We start from the raw sequence: 23,880 nt of genomic DNA on the forward strand, positions 1-23,880 counted from the left end.
CGCTGAAAGTCCGGCGTTCTCAAGAAAGGTCACTTGCCGAGGTGGTTTGGGGGGGGGGGGACGCCGACGCGCTGGCCGTGGTGGAGATGGCGAGGAGGGTGTGGGATGGGTGCCGGCGCGCTGGCCGTGGTAGGGATGGCATGGGAGGAACACCACGCTGGCCGTGGTGGAGATGGTGTGGGAGGGACGCCGACGCGCTGGCCGTGGTGGAGATGGTGTGGGAGGGACGCCGACGCGCTGGCCGTGGTGGAGATGGTGTGGGAGGGACGCCGACGCGCTGGCCGTGGTGGAGGCGGTGTGGAGGGACGCCGGCGCGCTGGCCGTGGTAGGGGTGGCATAGGAGGAACACCGCGCTGGCCGTGATGGAGGCGGTGTGGGAGGGACGCCGGCGCGCTGGCCGCTGAGCTCTGCCGCCAGGTCCGCGGCGGTCACGTGACCGGGCGGAACAGCCGCCGTGAGGCTGGCCCGGGTGCCGCACAGCGAGCTCAGCCGGATGCACAAACTCCACATAGCCCTGTGCCGTTTCTCCACCGTCCGGACGGGGAGGACGGCCGGCGCCGGACCTTCACATTGCGGGCAGATGATAGCGTTCATCTTACAGGCATGAGAAGCTTCGGTGGCACTCAGAAACGCTGATGTCCCTGGCCGCCGATCTTACCACATGGTAGTGCTTGATTTTCACAATATTTTTCTGCAAAATTGTGTGAATTAAGCCGTTTACGATCACTCCATCATGAAGCATTTAAACATGTTCACATCTGAGAGCTTGGGACATGGTTAACACAATATTTCCTCCCTACGAATCAGTTAGTTTCATTTTTGCCACCTGTCTGACCGGAGATATAAGCAATGTGTTAGTCCGTCGGGTGTTCAGCGAAAAACATGACGAATGTTGTAATCACATGTTAACAGCATTCATGTCAGTCATAACCTGCCCCCGCCTATGCAAGGTTTTGTTGGCATCTGCCATTTTTAGTCTGTGAAAGGCTTCACGCCTATTTGATTGACTTACTACCTGGCAAGTCATAATGAAACAATGATCATGCCCATTCTCTAACTGTGCGCTTAGCGGCCATGGCATTAATTTGGTCTGGCAACGCAACAACGAACCAGTTCCGGCCCAGTGGTTCCGACCAAACAATGCCAGCAATGCCAGCCGATTACAGTTGCGGTTAATATGCGCTGTCCTGTATGACTGGATGGCATGCTCGAGTTCAGGCGGCCCATACACCGTCCAAATCTGGCTCTATATTCCAACCAACGATTCCATATGCATTCCAGAAATCGCGGTGGCGAATTTCTAAGTGCCATGTATGGGGTGTTGCTTTTCGCCCCCCCCCCCCCCCCAAGTGGAGGCCGTGCCGTGTTTTTAGGCCATGCCTGATCAGTGATTGGTCGGCATCGACTGATCTCTGAATAACGTCACCCGGAAAGCCGTGCCTTTCAAATTTTTGTCCTCTAATGACAAAAGTGATAAGATAACAGCCTGACTATATGATATCTACGGTTTGGCATTCAAGCAGCGCTCAACAAGGAAGAAACAATCGGAGATATTCCTGATACAATAGCTATGCTCATATTCTTCGTTGTGGCGTCGTGTCGAGGCCGGTGAGAAAGCAACAGATACTTTCGTGCTGAATTGGGATTCGGTCAAGATCAAAGGAGCGTGACTTAATGCGGGAGCTTAGAGCTGAAGCCGCGGCGGAATCCCTCCGCACAATCAATGCCAGGTATCCACAGCAGCCCAGCAGCCACAGCATACACAGCATCCATGGCACCACAGCAACAACGGCATCCACAGCACATGCAGCGTCAGGAGCATCCACAGCAGCACGCAGCATCCACGGCATCCAAAGCATCCATATCTCACACAGCATCCGCAAACACCCTCAGCATAAGCAGCATTCACAGCACACGCAGAAGCCACAGCAGTCACAGCATCCACAGCACACGCAGCATCCACAGCATCCACAGCTCCACAGCATCCACAGCATTCACAGCGGCCGCAACAAACGCAGCACCATAGCAACCACAGCAGCCTACGAGTCCACCAGCCACTGCAGACATTTATCCAGCTGCGCTCGCTGAGAGCCCGATTTGCCAGCGTATGATTGGACCTGCTCATGATAACACCAGTCGGAATAGCAGAGACGCCCTTTCTCGCCCAGATGCTGCGCATGACACTAGGCGACATCCGGTGGTAGAAGGACGCTGCTCTGCTCCCACCGCGTCCCACCAGGCGGTCCGCTCATCTCCCACCGCGTCCCACCAGGCCGTCCTCTCTGCTCTCACCGAGTCCCACCCGGCGGTCCGCTTATCTCCCACCGCGTCCCATCGGGCGGTCCGCTCAGCTCCCAACGCGTCCCACCGGGCGGCTCGTTCAGGTCCTACCGCATCCCACCGAGCGATCCGCTCTGCTCTCACCGTGTCCGCACCCGGCGGTCCTCGCATCTCCCACCGCGTCCCACCAGGCCGTCCGCTCTGCGCTTACCGCATCCCACCAGGCGGTTCCGCTCAGCTCCTATTGTATCCCACCGGTGTAACGCTCGTGTTAAGAAATGCCGTCCAATGCGACGCCTTGTGTTAAGCCGGCCCGCTCCAGTGCCGTCCACTGCGACGCCTCGTGTTTAAGCCGGCCCCGCTCCAGTGCCGTCCACTGCGACGCCTCGTGTTAAGCCGGCCCGCTCCAGTGCAGTCTACGTGACACCTCGTGTTAGAGATGCCGTCCACTGCGACGCCTCGTGGTTAAGCCGGCCCACTCCAAGTGCCGTCCGCTGTGGCGCCTCGTGTTAAGCCGGCCCGTTCCAGTGCCGTCCACCGTGAAGCCTCACTCACAGCTTGCCGACGCCGTGGTCTGTATGGCAGACAGGCTGGTTAGGTGACGGTTCGAGGTCACGACTCCCAGCAGCCGTGCTTGCCGTCCCGTTTGAGCGGTTGTGCAGTTGTCCCCCCCCCCCCCCGCAACAGATGCTTATGTTTGATCTTGTCCAGACAGCTTCCCTAGAATGGAAGGGGCTGGGTGCATATGGGTGGTTGCCACCCTGGGACGAGGGCGGGCGAGGCCCCTTAGGAAGCCGCGCCGAGGATCAGGAGTACAGCTTATCGTCAGAGTTTTGTGCGGTTAGCACTACAAGGCAGGTCCTGTGCAGGACACCTGCCGTTGAAGGAATGTTCAACAGTTTATGTGGGGTTTTGAACTGAAATGGCCGTCTCGAAGACTCTGGTGCAGTTAACAGCCCTGCCATTCTTGAGACCCAAAATCCCCCTTAGTTTCTGAGCTGCACGCCCGTGAAAATGGGGAGAGTATTTCAGGGGAGAGTATCCCAAAGTCATTTTAGTCACAGCTAATGCTGCCAATTATTTGACCACCTGCGACGATCAGGGATGTTGTTGCTTCAAGTGACGGTTCATACGTTGATCCGGGGTGAATGGCGTGAGTCACAAGGCCTCCCGCGTCAGAGAGAGGACTAAGGTGAAATGGTGTATCCCTCTAAGGGGCTTCGGATCGGCTAGGGGATCGCGCAACAACGACGATCGCAAAATGATGTTTCCGAATTTCATTCAAAATCAAGCCGTAAGGTTTAAAGATTACACAGCGCGAATAATTTTTTGCAACTTTGTAGTTGTCTTCTGGACAGCTAACACCTACAACAGCACGGAAATTAAAGATTTTAGCTTTACTCTTTCAGTTTCACCACCAGATTCGAAGGACCATTTCGCGGTGCTGTACAGGCCAGTCTGCTATTATTATCATCAATCTAAAAATCGCATAAGTGAAATATACACCCGGAATATCTATAAATGTACAATTGCATGTCCAAAAGCGTTCAAAGGTTCTTCTTTCAAATGCATCATCACTTTGCGTCCACCTGTTGGCTAAAGCCTAGTGTTGGCCGCGGGGCCGACGGCGAGCGGCCTGTGGAGAATACAACGCCTGGTGTCGAGGTTTTCGTTGCTAAGATATGCAGGGTGCCCTTGCTCAAAATTGCGTTACATAGTTTGCATGCCTATCACGATTTTGGTTGAATGTGGAGCATATCCAATAAAAATGACTTGGCCATGCTAATACAAATTTTGAACCATTTGCTCTTTAAGCTATATTTGTGGGTTCTTGAAATCCTTGCACAACCCACAAAAATTTCAACACAGTTTCTTTCTCTGCGCTCTATATCGGATAGAAAAGTGTCCCGCTGAACTATTTTCAAATGAAAAATGCCATGGATTTTATTTCATGTTGTCATTTAAAACACAGGACGTTTTCAGTTTATTGACTATATAAACTTCAGGCAGAATTGATCTCGCGGTAGCGCCCGGCATCCATTTCAGTTGTAAAAGGTACAAATGTGTAAAGATTTATATATATATAAAGATATATACAAAATAGGTGTATATATATATATATATATATATATATATATATATATATATATAGTCTAACCAACAACATGCTTAAAAACATGCTTCCACTAACGCCATATCTGACATTTTTGGGGGGGGGCTGGAGGGCCCTTTTACTATTGCGCTCCTGGGGGGGGGGGATGGCGGGAAAGGGGTATGGTGTTCTGTGATCTGTAGCGCTGCTGGCCGCGGTCAGACAGTTGGGTATCCTCTGCTCCATTGTTTTAAATAAACAGATCATGCATTGGGTTGCGATGCATTGGATTGCGACTTGCACATCTGTGATGATACCCAACCAGCCTAATGCACTTTTCAACACCAGCCACAGCTACACTGCGCCGGATGTTGCTGCTGTCCTGCATTGTTTGCGAGGAGGGAGGGAACTAAATGATGCGACCGCATGGTGGACTTTGTCGCGTTCGGAATAATATTCCCATCAATATATTTTTCAGGGTCTAGACGCCTCAAACCAGCCCCTACTTCAGTTCAGCCTACGGGTCAAGTTCTACGTGGAGTGTCACCTCCTTCTCAGGTGAGTGACATGGAGGCGACGCGTAGTTTTAGCTCGCGGTTTGCGGTTTGAGTGCGAACGAGCATTGTCTTGATCCGCTTTTGCTTGCTGTGATCATGAACTAAGGTAGATTAGTGTATTTCAAAACTTGTTTGCTTAAGGTCCGGGTCTAGTTCTCTGAATGCACCTTCCTTTCCCTCGATGCATCGGTTTGTGAGGTTGCGTTGTCAACGCCATGTACATGTCACGGTGCGACGGAGTACTCCTAATTTCTCTGGGGGAAAGAACTGTTCTTGAGCCCCTGCCCGGTAGGGTGAGCTCAGATTTGTTTATATTGCACCTATTTGTCCAAAGCGCGAAGAGGCTGTGCATTGCGATGCGTGGTAACACAACCCAAATTAAAGGCAGTATCATACCACATTCTTTCAAATTATGCAGTCCAACTCCCAATGTATTGATAACTATTTTGTGGAAGGAAACCAATTTTTAAAAAAAATCAGAGGCTTGAAATAACAGTCAAGTCGAGGCAGTGAAAAACCCATATCTTGAATTCTCAGAGAGACGACGGCGATCAGGATGTAGTCTGTGAGAACACATAGTCTGAATGACGAGTGAGGCTGACGGACTCCTGACGATCATGTTGTCTTCCACTTTGTGCAAAGAAATACTTAAAGCGGAACCCAACTTGATGTTGCACACGCCATAAACACGCGTGTGAAAAAAGTTAGAGCCTTACAGAAAAAAATTGAGCTCATTATGTGGCCAGCTGCAGCATACCGGTATCATTCATGTGGTATCTTTTGCTGTTAAAGACGTGGTCGCCTACCTTTCTTGTGGCTGTTGCTCCTCCTCTACTTTTTAATAGTCGTACGGTTTGGCCTTTACTCGAGTCGGTGTGAGGCTTGAACCTCATCGATATGCGTTGTGAAAGCGTCGTATTTGGATTTGAATTCAGTGTCGCGCTTCCATTTACCTCGCATTCTTCGACTTACTTTAAAGCCAATTCGAATTTCATTTGTGAGTATCAAGATATGTACATGTACGGCTGTACAGCCAAGCTTCTTATTCAGCCCCATGCAGGTCATTAGGAAGTCTTCATTGCGGGTCACAAATTTACCAGGTCACAGTCGGGTTATGCAGCGAGCGGTTGAGGAAGAACAACTGATGAAGCGCGATGACGCTTAACTAAGGCCTAGGCCAGACAAATGCTTGCTCTCGACGGCAGTGGGTGCATCCCCATGTTCATGCTTACGCGTTATATGCCTGCGACACCAAGGGACATCGAATTTATAGGTGTGGAAACTAATGCGCAGATGAACGAAGTAAAACAGTTTATTTCATGACATCTAAAAAACGCGCTTGTTACGTTTTCAAACGCCTTCTTGCATCTGATGTTCCTGTCGAGATACGGCAATGTTCTCACCCACACCGAATCGGCTAGTGCGCGGTGACTGCGGCAAGTTTGCGCTGCGCCGCGCGCCGCCACCGGGCGGCACCAACGACACCCAACCGGAAGTGCTTCACTTCCGGTCGGGAAGTGAGTCGGCCGGTTGGCGGGCGGCGCCAGAGTCGCTGCGGGTCAGCCTCCCGTCCCGCGTGGCGCGTGGTGGGCAGGAGCATTAGACCGCGGAAGGCCGTTGGTGTCTGGAACGGCAGCACGAGATCAACTTGAGTGAGAGAAAGAGACGCGGCATCGAGTCTTATCTCATGTCGTAGAGCTTCGTGGAGCTTGTCAGCAGAACCAGTCGATCAAATTTGTGCATTGCGCATCACCTTGCACTAGCACTACTTAGAGCGTCTTGTAGTTACCCCTTTTCACGCAAGCATTACTAGACAGGGGCATGATTTGGTACCACGCCTGAAATGCTTGACAGGATGGATACGAAGGAATATGATGATGTTTTGCGGTATGGGTTATCAGCATGGCTGTAACTTTAACGCGATCAACTCACCCCGGAGGCGTTTTGTATCATTATCATGCACATCTTCGTCATTTCCAGTGTGCGATGGATGCTCCATGAGTTGTTCCCATGGGTCAAAATACACAGGCGTGATATGGCCCAATGAAACGCAATGTCGAAACAAAATAACTTAAGGAATAATGTTAACGGGATATTAAACCTGACGACATATTTTTGATAGACCTGACGAAAAGCCATGAGCTGCAGCACCTGTGCGTCCCATGTTCCGTTAGTTTTAGAACGAGGTGTCTGTGGAATGCGGCTGAACTAAATTAGGTACCAGTCGAACAAACGCTAGCGTGGAAAGGGTGTTACGTATCTTACGTTTCATCATGCATCCAACCTTCTTTCCTCAATCTTGCTTTATCCTGCGACTTCGTGGCGCCCCGTTTGCCCGGGTCAAACTACATGCACGAGCCACGAGCGCGCTAAGGTGCCCCTGGTGGTACCAGGCACCCTCAGTGCCCCATCAGAGCGCCGAGCATAGAACTCGTATGGTGGCCCCTGCGCTCTGTGCGGGCTCAGTTTCGGCGGAGGAACCCCCAGGTGTATATAGCTGTGTTCCACCACTATCCGCTCTCGTTCAGGCTTCATGGTCCTGAAGTGGTCACAACCGGTCGAATGGGCTCCAATCCAAAGCAAACCAAAAAAGTGTCATCAGCAAATATGCTGAGGGGCCGAAACATCAGGACATAAAGATATTTCTGTCTCGCAGCAGGGCTTTCACTTAAGTGATTGTAACTTAAAGCTATGTCACCTTGCCTTGTACGTGATCAGCCTGCACAGATCATCTGGCGTGCAGACGCGCTGAACATGGAGTGGAATATGTCGTGTGTATTTTGTATACAATTGAACCCCTACCCAGCGTTTAGTTGACAACTGTGGATGGATCCTAGAACCAAAGCCACAAGGCGCAGTCGAGGGCGACACTTTCCACAAGGATGATTGGGGTGCGGGTACACTAATGAGTACGTGTTGGACTTTTGTGGCAATTCACCCCATGCAAGGATATAAGCCTTATCTAGTAATCCCAAACAGGAGTATGCAACGTAGGCACTCCTGCGAACAGTGATGTTTTTAATTTCATTGTTTCTCACGCAAGGATACCGAAGCAATGCTAGACTTGCTAAAAATTCCGCTCCTTGTATGTGCCCGTTGAGCCTGGGTCAGCTTGCACCCACTGCGTGGTGCCCTCGGGCCGTCCTCGCAGGGGCGTTGTCAGCATTGTGTGGGTCAACCCTCCTGTCTGGTCAGCCGGGCCACCCGGCACCGCTGTGTGGGCTGACCTTCCTGTCTGTCCCTGCAGGGACCGGGTCACCCGGCACCGCTGTGTGGGCTGACCCTGTCTGACCATCCCTGCATGGACCGGGTCACCTGGCACCGCCGCGTGGGCTGACCCTGTCTGTCTGTCCCTGTGGGGACCGGGCCCCCCGGCACCGCTGTGTGGGCTGACACTGTCTGTCTGTCCCTGCAGGGATCAGGTCACCCGGCACCACTACTACCTGCAGCTGCGGGAGAACGTGCTGGCGCACGGGCAGGCGTGCAGCCGGGAGTTGTGCCTGCTGCTGGCCGGCTGGGCGTTGCAGGCTGACCTCGGCGACCGACCACTTCACGCCGGCACCCAGTACTTCCGGCCGGCCGACTACTTCCCCGACTGGGTACGCGTCCGCTCACAGACAGAGTGGTAGTGGTGGGGGCGTCTGTTTCTGTCCCGCTCGTCACGCGTCCGCCGGCGTGGTCTCGTCGTCCCGTGTTTAGGCGCTGCGCTCGCGCATGTCGGCCGGAGCTGCAGAGCGTTTGTGCAACAACGGGGCAGCGCATGCGAGTATTGTGGCTGCATTCCTGGAGCAGCCACTCACGTGTTCATGTGGCACAGTCTGGGTTATTTCGCCATCCGCGGCAGCCTAGAGAGGGCTTGATTTTAGCTTCTGCTTCTCGGCATTTCAAGATGTAGTCGTCGGACCGAAAAAAGCTCAATCGACAATCGAGAGCCCTGGTCGGCCTTACTGAGAATTGTTCTATTGACGTCCATCACTGATGACGACCGCTGATGCATCCCAAATCTTTAAATGATTTCAAGGACCTCCGCCCTCCTTAATATTGATCGAGTGGCTATGTGACCGGAATCAAACGAACGGGCGCGTATTCTTGCGTCGCATAGCTATATATAGTCGGTAAAGTGGAATGCCACAATATTAAAAACGGTAAGCATTGAGGTCGTATCATATCACGTCATGGTTGTGCCAAGTCCAGGTCTTCCCATTAAATGCGATAGGATTTTTGCACTCATCCGGTTCAAATGCTATATAGAAGTCATTGGTATGGAAATGCCTCAGTTATACCGATTTGTTAACCACAATCGGGCAACACAAATGAAAACTTAACTTGAAATGAAATGAAATGAAATGAAAAAATGGAATGGATAAATGGAAATAGGAATGGGCCTTACTCGATGTTTACACCCATGCTTTAAACGAGCATTTGCGCGAAGCGTATGTAGGAGATGTGGCCTGTCCGACACTGGTATGGTAGACTTCAGGAGGGTTTGTTTGGTGCTTTTGGACGTAACCGGCAAGTTAAGACATTAGTTTGACAACTGATCATTTCATATCATTCGCTCATCATTACCATCTTTATGGTTTTCGCTGGTCGCTCATTACGCTGCAATATTGCTGCCAAGTTTTTGGTATACAAAAGATCCTGTAGAGAGCTGTTATTACCAGTGCACGTTAATTAACGAAGTGTTTCATAGCATGGTATTGCGGTGATATCGTCCTGACGTTAAATCTGGGAATATTTCCTTTGATTACTGCGTTGCGTGTAATTTGTGTGTCCGTCTAGTTGGCACTTAATTAAAATGTGATAAAAAACTAAATGGCACTTAATTCAAATTTGCACAAAACTGGGGGACGTGTCCGTCTAGCTGGCAACAGATGGGATTTAACCCCCTTTAGGGTAGGACATAGCATGCGTGTTTTCACGACAATCGTTTAAAGAATAATTTCAGGTCTGGCTGTCTTCTCCAGATTCTAGTTTGACCCCTCCAATACGGATTCATTCTCTTAATCTTACAGACATGGTTACATCCATGGGTTATTGTTTGGGTGGAAAATGTTAGTTTTGAGTCGCACCACCCTCGTTGCCCCGCAATTCATTTTAAAAAGTGGACCCAGCCCCCATATCAGCCTGTTCTGGCTTTTCGAAGCGCTTTGGCAGGCAGCTCAGCTGGTGGTCCGTCTGGTTTTGCGAAGCGCGGCTCCCGTCGTCTCCCTGTTCAACATCAGCTGACAGGCCGCCTGCTGTCGGCAGCTGATTGGTCAGGCGGGCGCCGAGTCCATCCTGAACAGCACGCCAGCCGTACACCGGCACAACAGGGGCATGTCCAGCGCGCAGGCCGAGCTGGCTTATATCAGGGAGGCGTCGGCGGTCGAGGCGCCCTTCAACCTGCACCTGTACCGGCTCAGGCGCCGGAAGTCGGACACTTCCGGCTCCGTTCTGCTCGGCATCTGCCCCAACGGCGTGGAGCTGTATCAGGTATGGACGCCAACGGTGTCGGCGCTACTTTGCCAGCCTGTCTTCTGACGGATGTAGAATCAATACAGAGTGTCCATTTGCTAATCGTGTGCTAGGAAGATGATTGCGTGCTGGATTTGGCATAGGGCACAAATTTATGCAAAGTTTGAATTTATAGAAGCTCTCTGAGTCTGCTTTCGCACAACCCCAAAGTTGTTAATGCGCCGCTTTTGTGCTATTACCGTCCATTAAATAAGTCTTGGCGTTATCACTTGAGCCATCGCCTTTGGTAAGCGGGCCGGATGAAAGAGTTCAATGGGGGAAAAGAGCCTAACTAGCGTCAGTACTCCGTGAATGACGGTAACTATAAGAATATAATAGTCAGATGCGATACATTTCGTTAGACGTCATTGTATTGCGTCATTGCATCCTGATTCGTCAGAATAGTATCCAAGGAGTTTAAATTATTTAACTCGGCTCGTATTATCTAAAGTAGCCAGGACAAAATGGGGATGCTTGAACCTCGTGAGGAGTGGTCCATCCGGAATGGCCTTGGTGCTTGTAGGCTGCTTTTAGGTCCAATTGTGGAAACGCATCAATTGAGGACGCTTCCATTTGTTTAATTTTTTTCAGATTTCTAAGGCGTGACACATAAGGTTATTACATCAACCCCACAGCATCTATAATTCATGATAGAGAATTTGGTCCAATGCTCGGAAGCTATGATATCGTTAATATCATACATTTTTGTTCTTTTTTAAACACAGCGTGAGCCTACCGTTTTCTTTTGTTTGTGTACTCATAAAGTTATTTATCTAGTTTTTCTTGTCTTTATGAAGTTCAAAGCTTCTTATACTTTTGTGGAGTTTTAAGTCCGGTGTATTTATAAAGTTATGCCATGCAAATGCATACGGGCAGTGACGCACCTTTGCTACATCGTTCGTTTACTTCGTGCAACCAAGTCGCGATGACTCTCCAGGTAATTCCAGTAACTGGATGACTCAATCAGGTAACTACATGTTTCCAAGCGAACTGAATTTATCCTTTTTGATGATCCTGCACCCCTTGTGCTACCCGTCCTGCAATGACTCACTTCTTCCTAGACATGTTAACACCCCGAAATGTGCATATTTCAGTGTTTGTTCGCACAAGGGATAAGGCTAGATGACGGACAAAACGAAACAGCTACCTACTTTGGAAAGCGTAACTGACTACCAGGCTGCACTAACGATAAATGAGCTTAAATGATGGGTCCGTTCTAGGACGTCGTGTGTAACACAAGATACTTCAGAAATGGCCCAAGTTTCTGCATCGTACCCTTTTGCGTGCTGTTCTTAGTGTAATTTTCTGTGCGAACGCTAGCGCCAATAATTTGGCGATTGTAAATGCACTTAGAGTCATAATTACAGCTAGAGTAGTGAGGCCAACCGTCCGCGTCAAGGAAAGCTAAAAATCCAGGTTGCGGATGCGGCGACGGCGGTCGTGCAGTTTTCAGAAGTCTAAGCATCTGTTATCCAGAACACCCTCAAGACATGAATTGCACAACTTCTGTGCATGACAGTGTGTCGCGAGCCGTGTGCTTGTTGGTGACCCGTTTCAGATGTTTCGAAAGGTCCACAGGAATGCGACCAATCTGTTTCTTGCCTTTGTGCTCGCGGATTAAGGTTAACTGCATGGACGCACGGCTTGCTGTCACACCATGACATAGCGGCATCAAAGTGTCGACTACTTACCCCTCCCTGGTTTATGTAACACAATGCAAAGAAGGCGGCAAGCACCGGAGAATCCGAGCGAGGCGGGACCGGCGGCGCCGCGCCGTCCGGTCCGTACCGAGCCCGACGCGGGGGCAGGCGGGCAGGCAGGCTGGCCGACCCGGCTAGCCCGCCGCGTCCGCCGCAGGCTGGCGCCGCTCCCATTCCTCAGCGCTGGCCGGGGAGCGGAGCTCGGCCAACCGCCGCCCATCTGGGTCAACCCGCACCCGGCCGCCGCCGGCCAGCGGCGAGCACCGCACGGCGGCCGGTTCGCCGCCGTGCCGCAGTGGTCGCGGTCCGGCGGGGGCTCCCAGCGACTGGACACGATCCGGCGGGGCCTCCCACCGACTGGACACGGTCCGTGGGGCCTCCCAGCGACTGAACACGGTCCGGCGGAGGCCTACCAGCAACTGGGACACGGTCCGGTAGGGCCTCCCAGCGCCTGGACACGGTCCGGCGGGCCTCCCAGCGACTGGAACGCAGTCCGGTGGGGCCTCTTAGCCACTGGACACGGTCCGGACACGGTCCGGCGGTGCACAGGGACTGGGACACGGTCTGATGGGACACAGGGACTGGGATACGGTCTGGTGGGACACGGGGATTGGGACACGGTCCGGTCGGTACAGGGAATGGGCCACGGTCATTTCGATGGTATCCAGGGATCGAAGACATGGTCTAGTAATGTCCAAGGATCGCCGGCAAGGTCTGGTGGGATCTGGAGACCGAAGAAAAAGTCTGATGGGGTCTGGAAACCAATGACACAGTCTAATGGGTCTGGAGACCAAACAAACGGTCTAGTGGGGTCTGGAGACCGAGGCCATGGTCTAGTAGGGCCTGCAGACGGAAGGCACAGTCTAGTGTGATCTGGAGATCGATGACACGATATTGGAGGGGGGGGGGGGGGGGGGGGTGGAGGGTCTGGAAGCCGAAACTACGGGTCCCCAGCAGAAACAAGTATGGTCTGTTTGTGTTGCATCCTTGTTGAACGAACATTCTTGTTCACAAGATAACACAGCATACTTAGTTCTGCATGCTCAGTAATGGGGAGGAGGACGTTGGGATCAGGGGTCAGGCAAAGCACTGCCTACTGCGGGCGTGCTTCACGTGTACGTATGTATGAATGCATGCATGTATGTATTGAGCATGTATGCCATTGAATGAATGTGTCGCAACATGAGATCGTCAAGAGTCGGCATGGGCGACAGACGAGGGAGTGACCGGGAACACGGGGCGCAGCCGGCTATCCCTCATGTGAGCAAACCTCCATGTTAACCATAACATGGAAGAGGATAAGCTTCCGCCTCATGCTACCATCTTGTCAGCATTGACGTACGTGTGTTGCCGTCATGTTACAGACCCGTTGTCTTTCGCCTTTTCCATTAGGGTCTTGTGCCTTTGAGATGGTTTTCTTTCCTTACAGGAGGAGAAGAACAGTGTTAGAAAGCTGATTGCGTCTTTTATCTGGACAAACATCGGCAGGCTCGGCTTTGAGGTGAGTCAGCTGTTGCACTGCATTGATATCTCGACATGACTCTCCTCTCTTCAGTTACACGCAGCTCTAACAAGAAGCGTTGTACCGTCTGGCGTGTGTCAAATGCAGTGATGTCTTGAGGAAAGATGTGACTTGTAATATACCTGTGGGTGCTTAAAGATGGACGCAAGACTGTGTGCTCTTCGCAATGCAAGTCATATCGCACACCTAATTTATGTTAAATGTCAAGGCACAAATGAAAACTGTAATCGTTGAACCCTCCCGAATCCTTCACACTTGTGGCAAAAGTAAGTGGCGCACTATGCACTGAAACATGCAAGCAAAAGAGACTGAGTTCCTCGTGCCTAAAGCGTAACCAGACGGGAACTGGGAGATGAAGGCACATACTGTGCGCAGCGGCGATAGGTGTCGAGAAGTATGACGCATTTAGCAACAGTATGACAGGCAGACACATGGCTTACAGCCATGGCCTTTAGTGGTCATGATCTGTTTTAATGTGACCTTATCTTGGGTCATGCAAGGCAGAGAAACGTTCGCGAGAGGTGGGCCTCTTTACGAGCTGGTTTCTGCGATTAAAATGTTTTCTCCAAAGATTTTGGCAGTTCTTGTGTCTTGCCTCTCCGAATAATGTGATAAGTAAGTTTTATCTTAGACCATTGCCAAACACTGTCAACCTTATCGTATATCATTTTGCCACATCTTGCTTTGTTTCCAGAAAAAGAAGTTTGAAATCAGTGCCTTGACCCAGAAGTTCACTTTCTACACCACGGACGACGAGAAATCCAAGCAGCTGTTCCACCTCTGCAAGGAGACCCACCTGTTCACGCAGTCAGCTCATGACCGGCTCGCCCTCATCCAGCAGCGTTCAGAAGAAGGTGCGTACGGCGGCGGACTGTGTTTGTCACGTGTGGTGGACCGCTGTCCTGGTACAAGCCTCAGAGGAAACGGCCCTCGTCAGCCCAGTGTTGCTGGCACGACCCCGCTCTACCGACTCTTCCCTCGCCGGACCAGGTGGTCGGTCTACCGACTCTTGCCTTGCCGAACCAGGCGGTCGATCTACCGACTCTTCCCTCGCCGAACCAGGCGGTCTATCTACCGACTCTTCCCTCACCGGACCAGGTGGTCGATCTACCGACTCACCCCTCGCTGAACAAGGCGGTCGATCTACTGACTAACCCCTTGCTGAACGAGGCGGTTTCACAGCCTCCACCAGAGTTTTTTTCTAGAATAAGTCATGAATGCATTATACTTAAATTTTGTTAGCTGAGCATACCGTGTTTTTACACACTCGGTGAAAGTTCGTGTTCCCGACCCTTCATAGCTCACGAATTGTGACATCTTGGGATCGTGTCCGTGGCATTTTGCGTCCAGGCATCCGGACATGCAAGTTTGTCGTAAAACGAGCGCTCTGAAGGCTGAGGGGTGCATGCTTTACGATTCTACACGATGATAAGATTCTTTAAAATGCGCGAGGTGATGTCATTTGAAGCCATTGCCTAGCGGGAAGAAATATGTACGGAAATATTTTACGTTGCATGGCCTCGTACGGCACATAGCGGGTGACATTACTGATCTGTATTGAATGAAGAAATATGTGTCGATGTAACACTGACCTTGACCTCGTGCAGCATATGTCTGGTCATATTACCGATCTTTAGCGGATTATGACAACCCTTGCAAAGCGTCGCTTGTTTCATTGCCGTACCACGTTGGGTTTCGGAGATAACCAGATGGAGTCTGACCACAATGCCACACCAGTGTGACCTGATTTCTTATGTCACATGCCGCGCCCACTGATTGGTTATCATCCATTTACCAAAAAACGAAAGTTGACGCCTGCTACTAAATTTAAGGAATCACAACCAAAGAGAACACTCTACCACCGATTGGATAAGTGTCACCAATATGGACGTTTTCATCGCCAAAACAGTAGGAAATAGAGAAGTTCTTCTAGAAGCCGGGATGTTTGGCCTGCTAGCGAAAACGGTTATACGTTCAGTCAAACTGGCACCAAGTACCGAATGCTTTGGGGCGCAGGCGTCGTAGTTCACCTTGGAATTGGGTTCCAAGAGCGGGTCGCTGACCCGTGTTGAGTTTCGTATACATACCTAAAGGGCGAAAGGCGCAGCGGGGCATGGGGGCGAGGGCAGCACAGGGAACATGAAGCCCCCTCGGGGTCCAAGGGGCCTTCGGGCCCATCAGGACAGACGACGACGGTGCCGTAGATCTAGCCGGGTTACGAACCCAACCCGCAGGCCGGATCCTCATAGGCCAGCCAAAGGGCATCTTGCGCCTACCGTGATCCCCGGGCCGGTGAAGCCGTGTCTCCTGCGCCGGCCCTGTCTCCTGAATCCTGTCTGTCTCTGTCTCTGTCTCTGTCTCTGTCTCCTGTCTCCATTCAAGTCTCCTGCGCTGGCCGCGGCCGCGGCGGGTGTGGAGCGGCCCCCAGTCAGTACTGCGTGGCGCGCACTCCCCCTGCGCTGTCGTGCGCATGACAGCAGACTGGTGCCTGAGACCTGATTCATCACAAGTGAATCGAATCGATTCTGAATCAAAGTGATTAGAACCGAATCAGCATCCAAATCAATTATAAAAAATCATGGCGCGGTCCCCAATGATTCAAAATAATTGGGGACCGCGCCATCATCAAAATGAAACTTAGTTTGTTTAAAAGTGTTTATTTAAATGTTTTGAATAAAACGGTATCATTTATGCGGACTGAATCAAGCGAAATAGAGTGGGGGTCATGATTCGATTTAGTGTGATAAGAATCACAGATTTTGCTACTTATTTTTCTGTAATAGCACACCATACAGCACCATCGTTGGAATTTGAGAAACTTGTTGCACCCAATGATCGTGTTCTGTAAAGTTGCAGGACGTGTGCATCTGCACCACAATGCCTTATGCTAATAATTATGTGGCCCTATTCATGTATGTGAAGGATATATATATATATATATTATATATATATATATAGATATATATACATATATATATATATATATATATATATATATATATATATATGCATCCTTCAAAACGCCAGGCGTTCGTCGATGAATTGTCAGTTTGCTGCAAAACTTAATTTCATCACGGCATAGATAACTGAAAGCTTTGAGCACTACACTTATTCAGATGCCTCGTACACTTTAAAAAATGTTGATAATTTTTTTTTCGTTGCTTAATTTCATTGCTCGTTGCATTGCTTGTGTCGCCCGCGCGCCGGGCCACCGCCACGGCCGCACGTCACACACTGCGCGAGCTGACGTCAGCAACCGATTACGTCCACTTGAGAGCTGACGTCAGCAGCCGATTACGTCCACCTGAAAATCGGCTTTTGGAACGCTAAGAGACGCCGCGCCCCTGACGGGAGCTGGGCCTGGCTGGCAGAGCGGCGGACGCCGGCGAGCTCGCTCCGGCGCCCCCGTGACCTGCGCCCGGGCTGGGAGTACCTGCAGACGTCGGCCGGCGACGCCGAGCAGCGGGTCTCGGTCGTCTCCAGCACCTCGTCCAACGCCACGTCCGGCGTCGTCTCGGACCGGACCGTGCCGAGCCTGGACGACAGCGACGGTGAGTGCTGGCCCGTCTGGCCGCAGCGACACCGCCCCCGGCCCGAACACCCGCCGCCACGCCGTGGGTGGCGTGCGTTGAGATGCCCTTGTTAGGGTGTGTGGACGGCTGCTGCCGATCTTGACAATGCCTTGGTATGCAGCGCTGAACAGATTTTTGATATTACGAACTGTCGGGGAAGCCACTGAGTCCTCAAGCAAGTGAACCTGTGGTGAGCGGCTTACAACGACCGAGGGGCTGGTGGCAAGGAGGCACCAAATAAACTTGCCGCAGTCCGGGCCGTTTTGCTGGTCCTGGCGGTGAGTCAGGTGCGGTCGGGTATTTACAGATGACCTGCAGGCGGAGCTGCTGGCCGGCTGCGGGGCGGCCGAGTCTGCCGAGAGCGGGGGTGGACGCTATGACTCGCTCCCGCTCGCAGCTGGACGCCGCCTCCCCGCGATCGTCCACAGAGATCCTCCGCCGGTAAGTCGGCACTGAGGCTCCCAACAGCTTTGGAAATTAGTCTCAGCTTTCTGTGCAGTCAGTTAAATGTTGAATTGAACGACGTTATTGTGGCGCCCTGAATATCACTCTTTAGCGACCAGCGGTTACACAACAGCCCCTCGCTGAAAGAAAATCGCGTAGTGCCGGTCCGGCTCGGCGTTTCCACTCCGGATCAAGCCAGTCCGCGGCTGCACCGGAACCGGAGGCACTGGCCACATTGACAAACGCCGTCCTGAGATCCCGTGACGTCACCAATGGACGACTGAATCTGGTGCAGCACGGGGTAGACCCGTCGAGACGTGGCTATGACGTCACAAGCCACTGGCTCGGGATGATAACTGTCGGGAACGACGGACCTCGTGTCATTTTTTTGCACAATGCGTAGACAGGAATGTGACGGAAGCTGTTTCGCAAGTCGTTGGCGCTTCCGATATCGCAATTCCGTCGTCATTAGGGCTTTACGACGCACTCAGCTACTGAGCGCATGTGGCCTCGTCTGCCTCTCACCCCGACTGGAAGGATGGACACCGTGAAGAACCGAACCCTGTACGTTTGGTCATATCACAATTTGTATATGTAGGCAATATAATGGCATGCCACCCTTCCGTCACTTCTACCGCTACATGGACAGCAGGCTGACCTGGTTGACGATATTCAGAGGTGTCTGTTTGTTTACTCACTGACGCCCGGAGGCTGTTTTTCCCCGAACTTGTGGCAGTATACTGACTAAGCATTGATGTTAGTCTGCCAGCGCGGCTGAGGTGGCAGTGAACTGTCATTTCGCTGTCACTTGACACTGACTACGTTCAATTATCCAGCACTGTCACCGCTACCACCATCTACTTCCAGCCATTAACTAGCACTGTATAACTTGAACGCCAAGTTATTGATCGTACCTCTTGATTCCGAGTGAGGTCGCAGGTTGGGCGATCCTTACTTGAGCCATGTATGATGCGATTTTCAGCTTAAGCGGCCCGGCCCGGCGTAACCCGGCCGTTGTGCTTCCTTGGAGTTGACGCATTGGAAGTCACTCATTGTGGGCTCATGCTGTATGGTCGGTCAGACTTTTCTTGCAACATTGTAATACGAGCACGATTCCATGTCTCCATTCGGGTAACATGAGAAAGGTAAAATTGCCGCACGCAGAAAACCCTGAAGAACTACGGGTGAGCCACACTAAACCCGACACTCAGATCTCACCGACCCACTATTGCATTGCAATGAGATCAACAGATTCAGACGGAAGAAAAAGGGACAGTCGTATTGGCCAAGATATGGGGCAATGTGCCGATGTGGTCACGTGCTCTCGTGCGCCAATCATGGATCCTACCGTTTCGGGGTGTTTTGGGGGTTGTTGTTGGATCTCAGCAGCAAGGTTAGATCGATACGTGAACTCAGCTGCACGTTGCGGGTGAATGTACGATGCTCACTGGCCGGTCTCACAACTGCCCCACCCGTAGTGGTCTAGTGTACCGTAGTGCGGTCTTGTGATCTAGCGACGTTTTGACCAATGATCGACCGGAAAGCGACTTACCTTTTCATCCTGTTCGAAACTGATCTCGAAAGCCTGATGGATATTTTGGGTCTGGAAACTACACTGGTTATAGACCTGTTCGTTGTGAGCAACGTCCACCAAACTATTTTCGTTTTCCCCATATTGTGGCCATGATTACAAAAACCGTAAACTACCGCACACTTCTCGATGCACGCACGCACGCACGCACGCACGCACGCACGCACGCACGCACACACACTCCCACCCACATACCCACACCCACACCCACACCCCCCACACCCCCTCCACACACATACACGCACGCATACACACGTTGCTCCTTTAGTGATATAGAAGAGATTTTTTGGCAAAACACGTTCAAGCCAAAATTGAGGGAGGTGTGGACCTCACCTGTATGTTTGAATGAAGCATCATGTATGTCTATTTCCTTCAATTCGTTTACATGTACACGTATGTTCGCGGACTCTAATCCTTCGATAGGCACTGTATCGTGGTAATGGCTTGAAATCGCTCCTGGTTTAATCCCCGGAATGCTGGTGTCCTGTAAAAACTGTGACATGCTGTTAAAAAAAAAACACTGAAAAATCGAGTGGTATCATTGGCCGGCAATTTTGAATTCACCTCTGCTTTGTTTCGATAAAAGTATGTTGCCGACATATCGACTCAACCATATTTCCATTCCCCTTTTTTCCTCGAGGAATAAGGTTAATACTAATGTCTGTTGTTATACTGTATGATTTCAAGTGTTGTGGAGGACATGGGTGTGAGTGATTTTGGCGATCCGTTCGTGGGTGGTGGGTGAGCAAGAAGGCAAACACCATAGTTTTATGGAAGGGTTGCGACGAGACGTCAGTTTCACTGATGAAACAATAATACGGACTGTTGTCCTCGTCTGATGGTATGAACACGTGCTCATACTGTTTTTTTACAGGGTATTTCATTTTGAATTTTGACTTTAATAAGGTGCTCATATTTATGTACAAAATCTCTTGAGAAATGTCCTTGTTTTACAGACATTTCAGCATTTCGACACTTACGCCAATCAGTGTTTGTGTGCCTAAAAGCGGCCCACGGCAGTTCCATGAACACGAGTGCACTTCCAGAATAACTCACACCCGCTAGAGCTTTGCGGATGACGCGTCCAGCCGCTGAGCTCGGGGATGGAAGCCTGTATCTCCAGCTCCCAAACCACGATGACTACGTGGAAGACACTAATCTAAATGCCTAGCAACCTTCAACAATATTTGTCAAATAGGTTGTGCTTGGTCCTTTTTTGCCGCCCTTAATTGCACTGTTGATACTGATATTTCAAGTGAAACTCCCTTCGTACTATATATATATATATATATATATATATATATATATATAAAGTATTTACGCCGGTAGATGCTTGCACACCAGACAAGGACAAAAGTCCGAACAATTATCCCATCTGTGGGCAAACATTGCTGTACGGTGTGATTTACTTCACTTTGAAGTGGAACGGCTGTGCAGTTAGTTCTCCGCGAACACTTGCTATCAGTGTAGACTAAACTGCCTTCAGCTGGCACGCCAAATGAGATGTTCAAGGCAGTGCGATCATTTGGTGTACCAAACCGACCAAACACTCCGCATCTGTGGGTCATTCGGTTCGAGTGTACCAAGTGGCTGCTGCTTTGTGCGTTGGAACGCAGACTTCTTACTGACGCGTCGTCTCGTCTCCAGGTGGGAGGTGACCCCGCCAGCCCGGCGGCGTCCGTCCGCGGCGGCGGTGGCGCCGGCTGCGGCGGCCGACGCACGGCGGGGCTCCGGGCGCACCGGCGACGGCTGCGCTCCTTCCCCGCGCCGCCTGTCGCTGACAGGAAACCCACACTACGCGCTGGCGCAGCTGCCGCCGGCCGCCGCCGGCCGTGTCGAGGCCAGCGAGCCGGCGCCGGCGCCAGGGTTCGCATCGCCAGCGGCCTGCTGCACCACGAGCGCGCAGCAGGAGGCGTCGATGTGCGGTGCCGCGCGGCCGGCAGCCGGCGGCGGCGCGTGCCCCTCGACGCCGCCAGCCGGACGTTAAACAGCACCATGTGCACGCGGCCAGACGGCAGCACCGGCTCCGGCTCGGACAGCGCGCGCCACCGCCCGCTGCGGCCGAGCGGTGCCACGGACGGCGACGCGCCGGTCAACGCTGACCTGCGCGGAGCCCGTCCGACAGCGCCGACCTGTGCAGCGGCACCTGGCCGCCGCCGGTCAGGTGGACATCGACTACAGCGTGCACTCGGCGCACACGTCGGTCGGCTCTGTCGTCACGACGCCCGGCTCGTTCCCGCGCAAGACCACCGTCTCCAGCACGTTCGAAACGGACAGCGACTACGTCCAGGTGCCTTACGACAGGCACGGCCAGCCCCGGATGGCTGAGCCGGCGGGCGGCGTGCCATGGCCACGGTGACGACGGTGACGCCCGTGTGTGTGCGCAGTCATGCAGACGGCGGCGGGGACGAGCGACCGCCGCCGGCGGAGGCTGCCGTGCGCGTTGTCACCGTGCCGGCGGCCGGGGCGCCGGCTCGGGTGAGGCGTCGGCGCGCTTCATCACCGCCCGGCCACCGTGACCGTGCTGCGTGCATGCGTGGCGAAGGCGTCGCTCCTCGAGCCCCAGCCGCCGCCGGCCGCCTGTCGCGCCCAGCTGCTCCAGAGCGCAGCGTTGCTCAGCGGCAACAGCTGCCTGGACGTGCGCGCGTCCCACCCGGCCCCGGGTCCCGGGCCGGGGCCCGCGCGTCGCGACTAGCTCTCAGCACGGCGCAGAAGCCCGCGGCGATGCGGCCAGCGCCCGGTCCGGTGTCGAGTGGCGCGTTGGCACGTGTGGGGCCGCACCCTACGCTGGGCCACGCGGTGACTCAACCCTCGCTGAGTCCCTGTATGCACGCGGTGCCGACTCCCAGCTGGCAGCAGTCGGCACCAACCGCCAGCTGGCAGCAGCCGGCGATCGGCGCGGAGCTGGCCGCAGCTGGCAGGCTGACCCAGTGGCGGCGGGTCCGCTCTGCCGTGTGGCCGAGACCCGGCGCAGCGCGCCAGCCTGGCCACCGTGTTACCGGCCAGCTGGCCGCTCGCAGATCGAGCAGTTCCAGCGCCAGCTGCTCTCCAACTCAGATTACGTCATGTACCCGCTGAAGGACCCGGGCATCAGCCGGCAGGAGTACATGGACGCCAGGCGGTGCGGTGTGGCGGACCTCTCGGACGGCCGGCCGCCGCCGCCGCTGTGCCGCGCCCCCAAGGACAGCGCGCAGTACCGCAGCTTCTTAGTGGCAGGCCCGCGCGGCGCCAGCGTCGGCCCGACGCGCGAGGCGGTCGGCTCGCTGGCGGAGCGGCTGGACAGCCTGCGCCGCCACCTCAGCTGCCAGTCGCTGGCCCCCTCCGCCACGGGCGCGTCCGCAGTCAGCGGCACGCCAGCGCCCAGCCCGGCACTGCCGACGGCCGCCAGTGGCCGGCGCGCCGCTGTGAACCGCGCGACCTCGGACAACCTGCCGGCGTCGGCCGGCGCGGCGCGACGCTCGGCGGCGTCGGCTCACGGCGATGAGCGGCCTCCACCGCCGTACTGGCAGGTTAGTCAGCTCGGTCAGCCAGTGGCCGGCGGTGTTGTGACAGATGTTCTGAAGCGTGCCTGGTGCCGGTTTGTCACCATGCCATCTGCATGCGCCGCTGCTGGTCGTCGGGTGATCGGGGAACGGGTGCGCTGCTGCCGCGTCAGGTGATGGGCGCGCCCCTGACGACGATGGTGTGCTGTACCCAGGCGCAGCAGCTGCTGCCAGACGCAGCCCCGAGCCGGTCGCTGGTGTCCGTCAGCCAATCAAGCCAGTCCCAGCGACAGCGGCGCCAAACGCTGAACAAGCACCAGCTGCTGGTCCGCCAGCACCTGGATTGCATGGAGCGAGTGTCGCCGGCCAGCGGCGCCGAGCCGCCGACGCCGACGGCACCCTCTGGCCAGCCTCAGCTGGACGTGGACCAGCTGCGGCTGACCAGCGACCGGCTGGACCTGCCCCTCATCTCGGCGCTGTGCCGCGACCGTCTCCTGCGGTCGCCGACCTGCCGGCCACGCACCTGGCACGAGGCGAGCGGCGCACCGGTCGCTTCGCCGGCGCACCCGGCCGCCGGCCAGCCGATCCTCGCACGCCACCAGTCGCTCGCGCTGCCGGCGTTTCCGGCGGCCGGCCGTCCGTCGGAGCCGGGCAGGCCGCGACGCCGGCCGGTAATCACCAGTCACCGCCATCCGTCGACCGTGACGCCGCTCACCGCCAGCACGCCTGCCAGGCGCGGCGGGAAGGCGGCGCCGGCAGCGGGCGCTGGGGCTGCCCGGTGACCCAGCCGTCAGGTGCCACGTGGTGTCAGCGCGGCTGCCGTCAGGGTCATCCGCGATAAGGTTGCCACAAATCAGTGATGCCGTGAATCGCGTCCTTGCGGGCGTCTGAGTCATTTCCCTTCCGCCCGTCTCATTGTGCCTACATTGGCAAGTCATGATCCGGTGTGATCCGGCTCCCGCCGGGTGTTCTGGCCAGTAGCTTGTTTTGCTAGCGTCTGGATGGTCCCGAACAGGCGGGCAGCAGGGGTTTTCAAAGGCGGGGTTTGGTCGCAAACGGAGACGCAGAATTTGGCTGTAGTTTCAAAATGCAATGGAGGAGAAGCCACCAACAAAAGAGATTGTGTTGCTCCCTGGAGCCATGT

At 53.8% G+C, this 23,880-nt stretch overlaps 1 protein-coding gene across 1 annotated transcript in view; it reads left to right on the plus strand.

The window, feature by feature from the left end:
- Window positions 1–23,045, plus strand: part of LOC119094465 (protein expanded-like) — a 28,390-nt gene extending 5,345 nt beyond the window's left edge. Inside the window, exons 5-14 of the mRNA XM_037217522.1 lie at window positions 4,851–4,930; window positions 8,345–8,528; window positions 10,180–10,404; window positions 13,555–13,626; window positions 14,342–14,501; window positions 17,019–17,198; window positions 17,527–17,660; window positions 21,380–21,544; window positions 22,275–22,375; window positions 22,952–23,045. Coding sequence (XP_037073417.1) covers window positions 4,851–4,930; window positions 8,345–8,528; window positions 10,180–10,404; window positions 13,555–13,626; window positions 14,342–14,501; window positions 17,019–17,198; window positions 17,527–17,660; window positions 21,380–21,544; window positions 22,275–22,375; window positions 22,952–23,045 — 1,395 coding nt within the window. The remainder of the gene's footprint in view (window positions 1–4,850; window positions 4,931–8,344; window positions 8,529–10,179; window positions 10,405–13,554; window positions 13,627–14,341; window positions 14,502–17,018; window positions 17,199–17,526; window positions 17,661–21,379; window positions 21,545–22,274; window positions 22,376–22,951) is intronic.
- Window positions 23,046–23,880: the final 835 nt, after the last annotated feature.

This window comes from Pollicipes pollicipes, unplaced genomic scaffold (genome assembly GCF_011947565.3).
Source record: "Pollicipes pollicipes isolate AB1234 unplaced genomic scaffold, Ppol_2.1 Scaffold_4002;HRSCAF=4701_pilon_pilon_pilon, whole genome shotgun sequence".
NCBI classification, from domain to species: domain Eukaryota; kingdom Metazoa; phylum Arthropoda; class Thecostraca; order Pollicipedomorpha; family Pollicipedidae; genus Pollicipes; species Pollicipes pollicipes.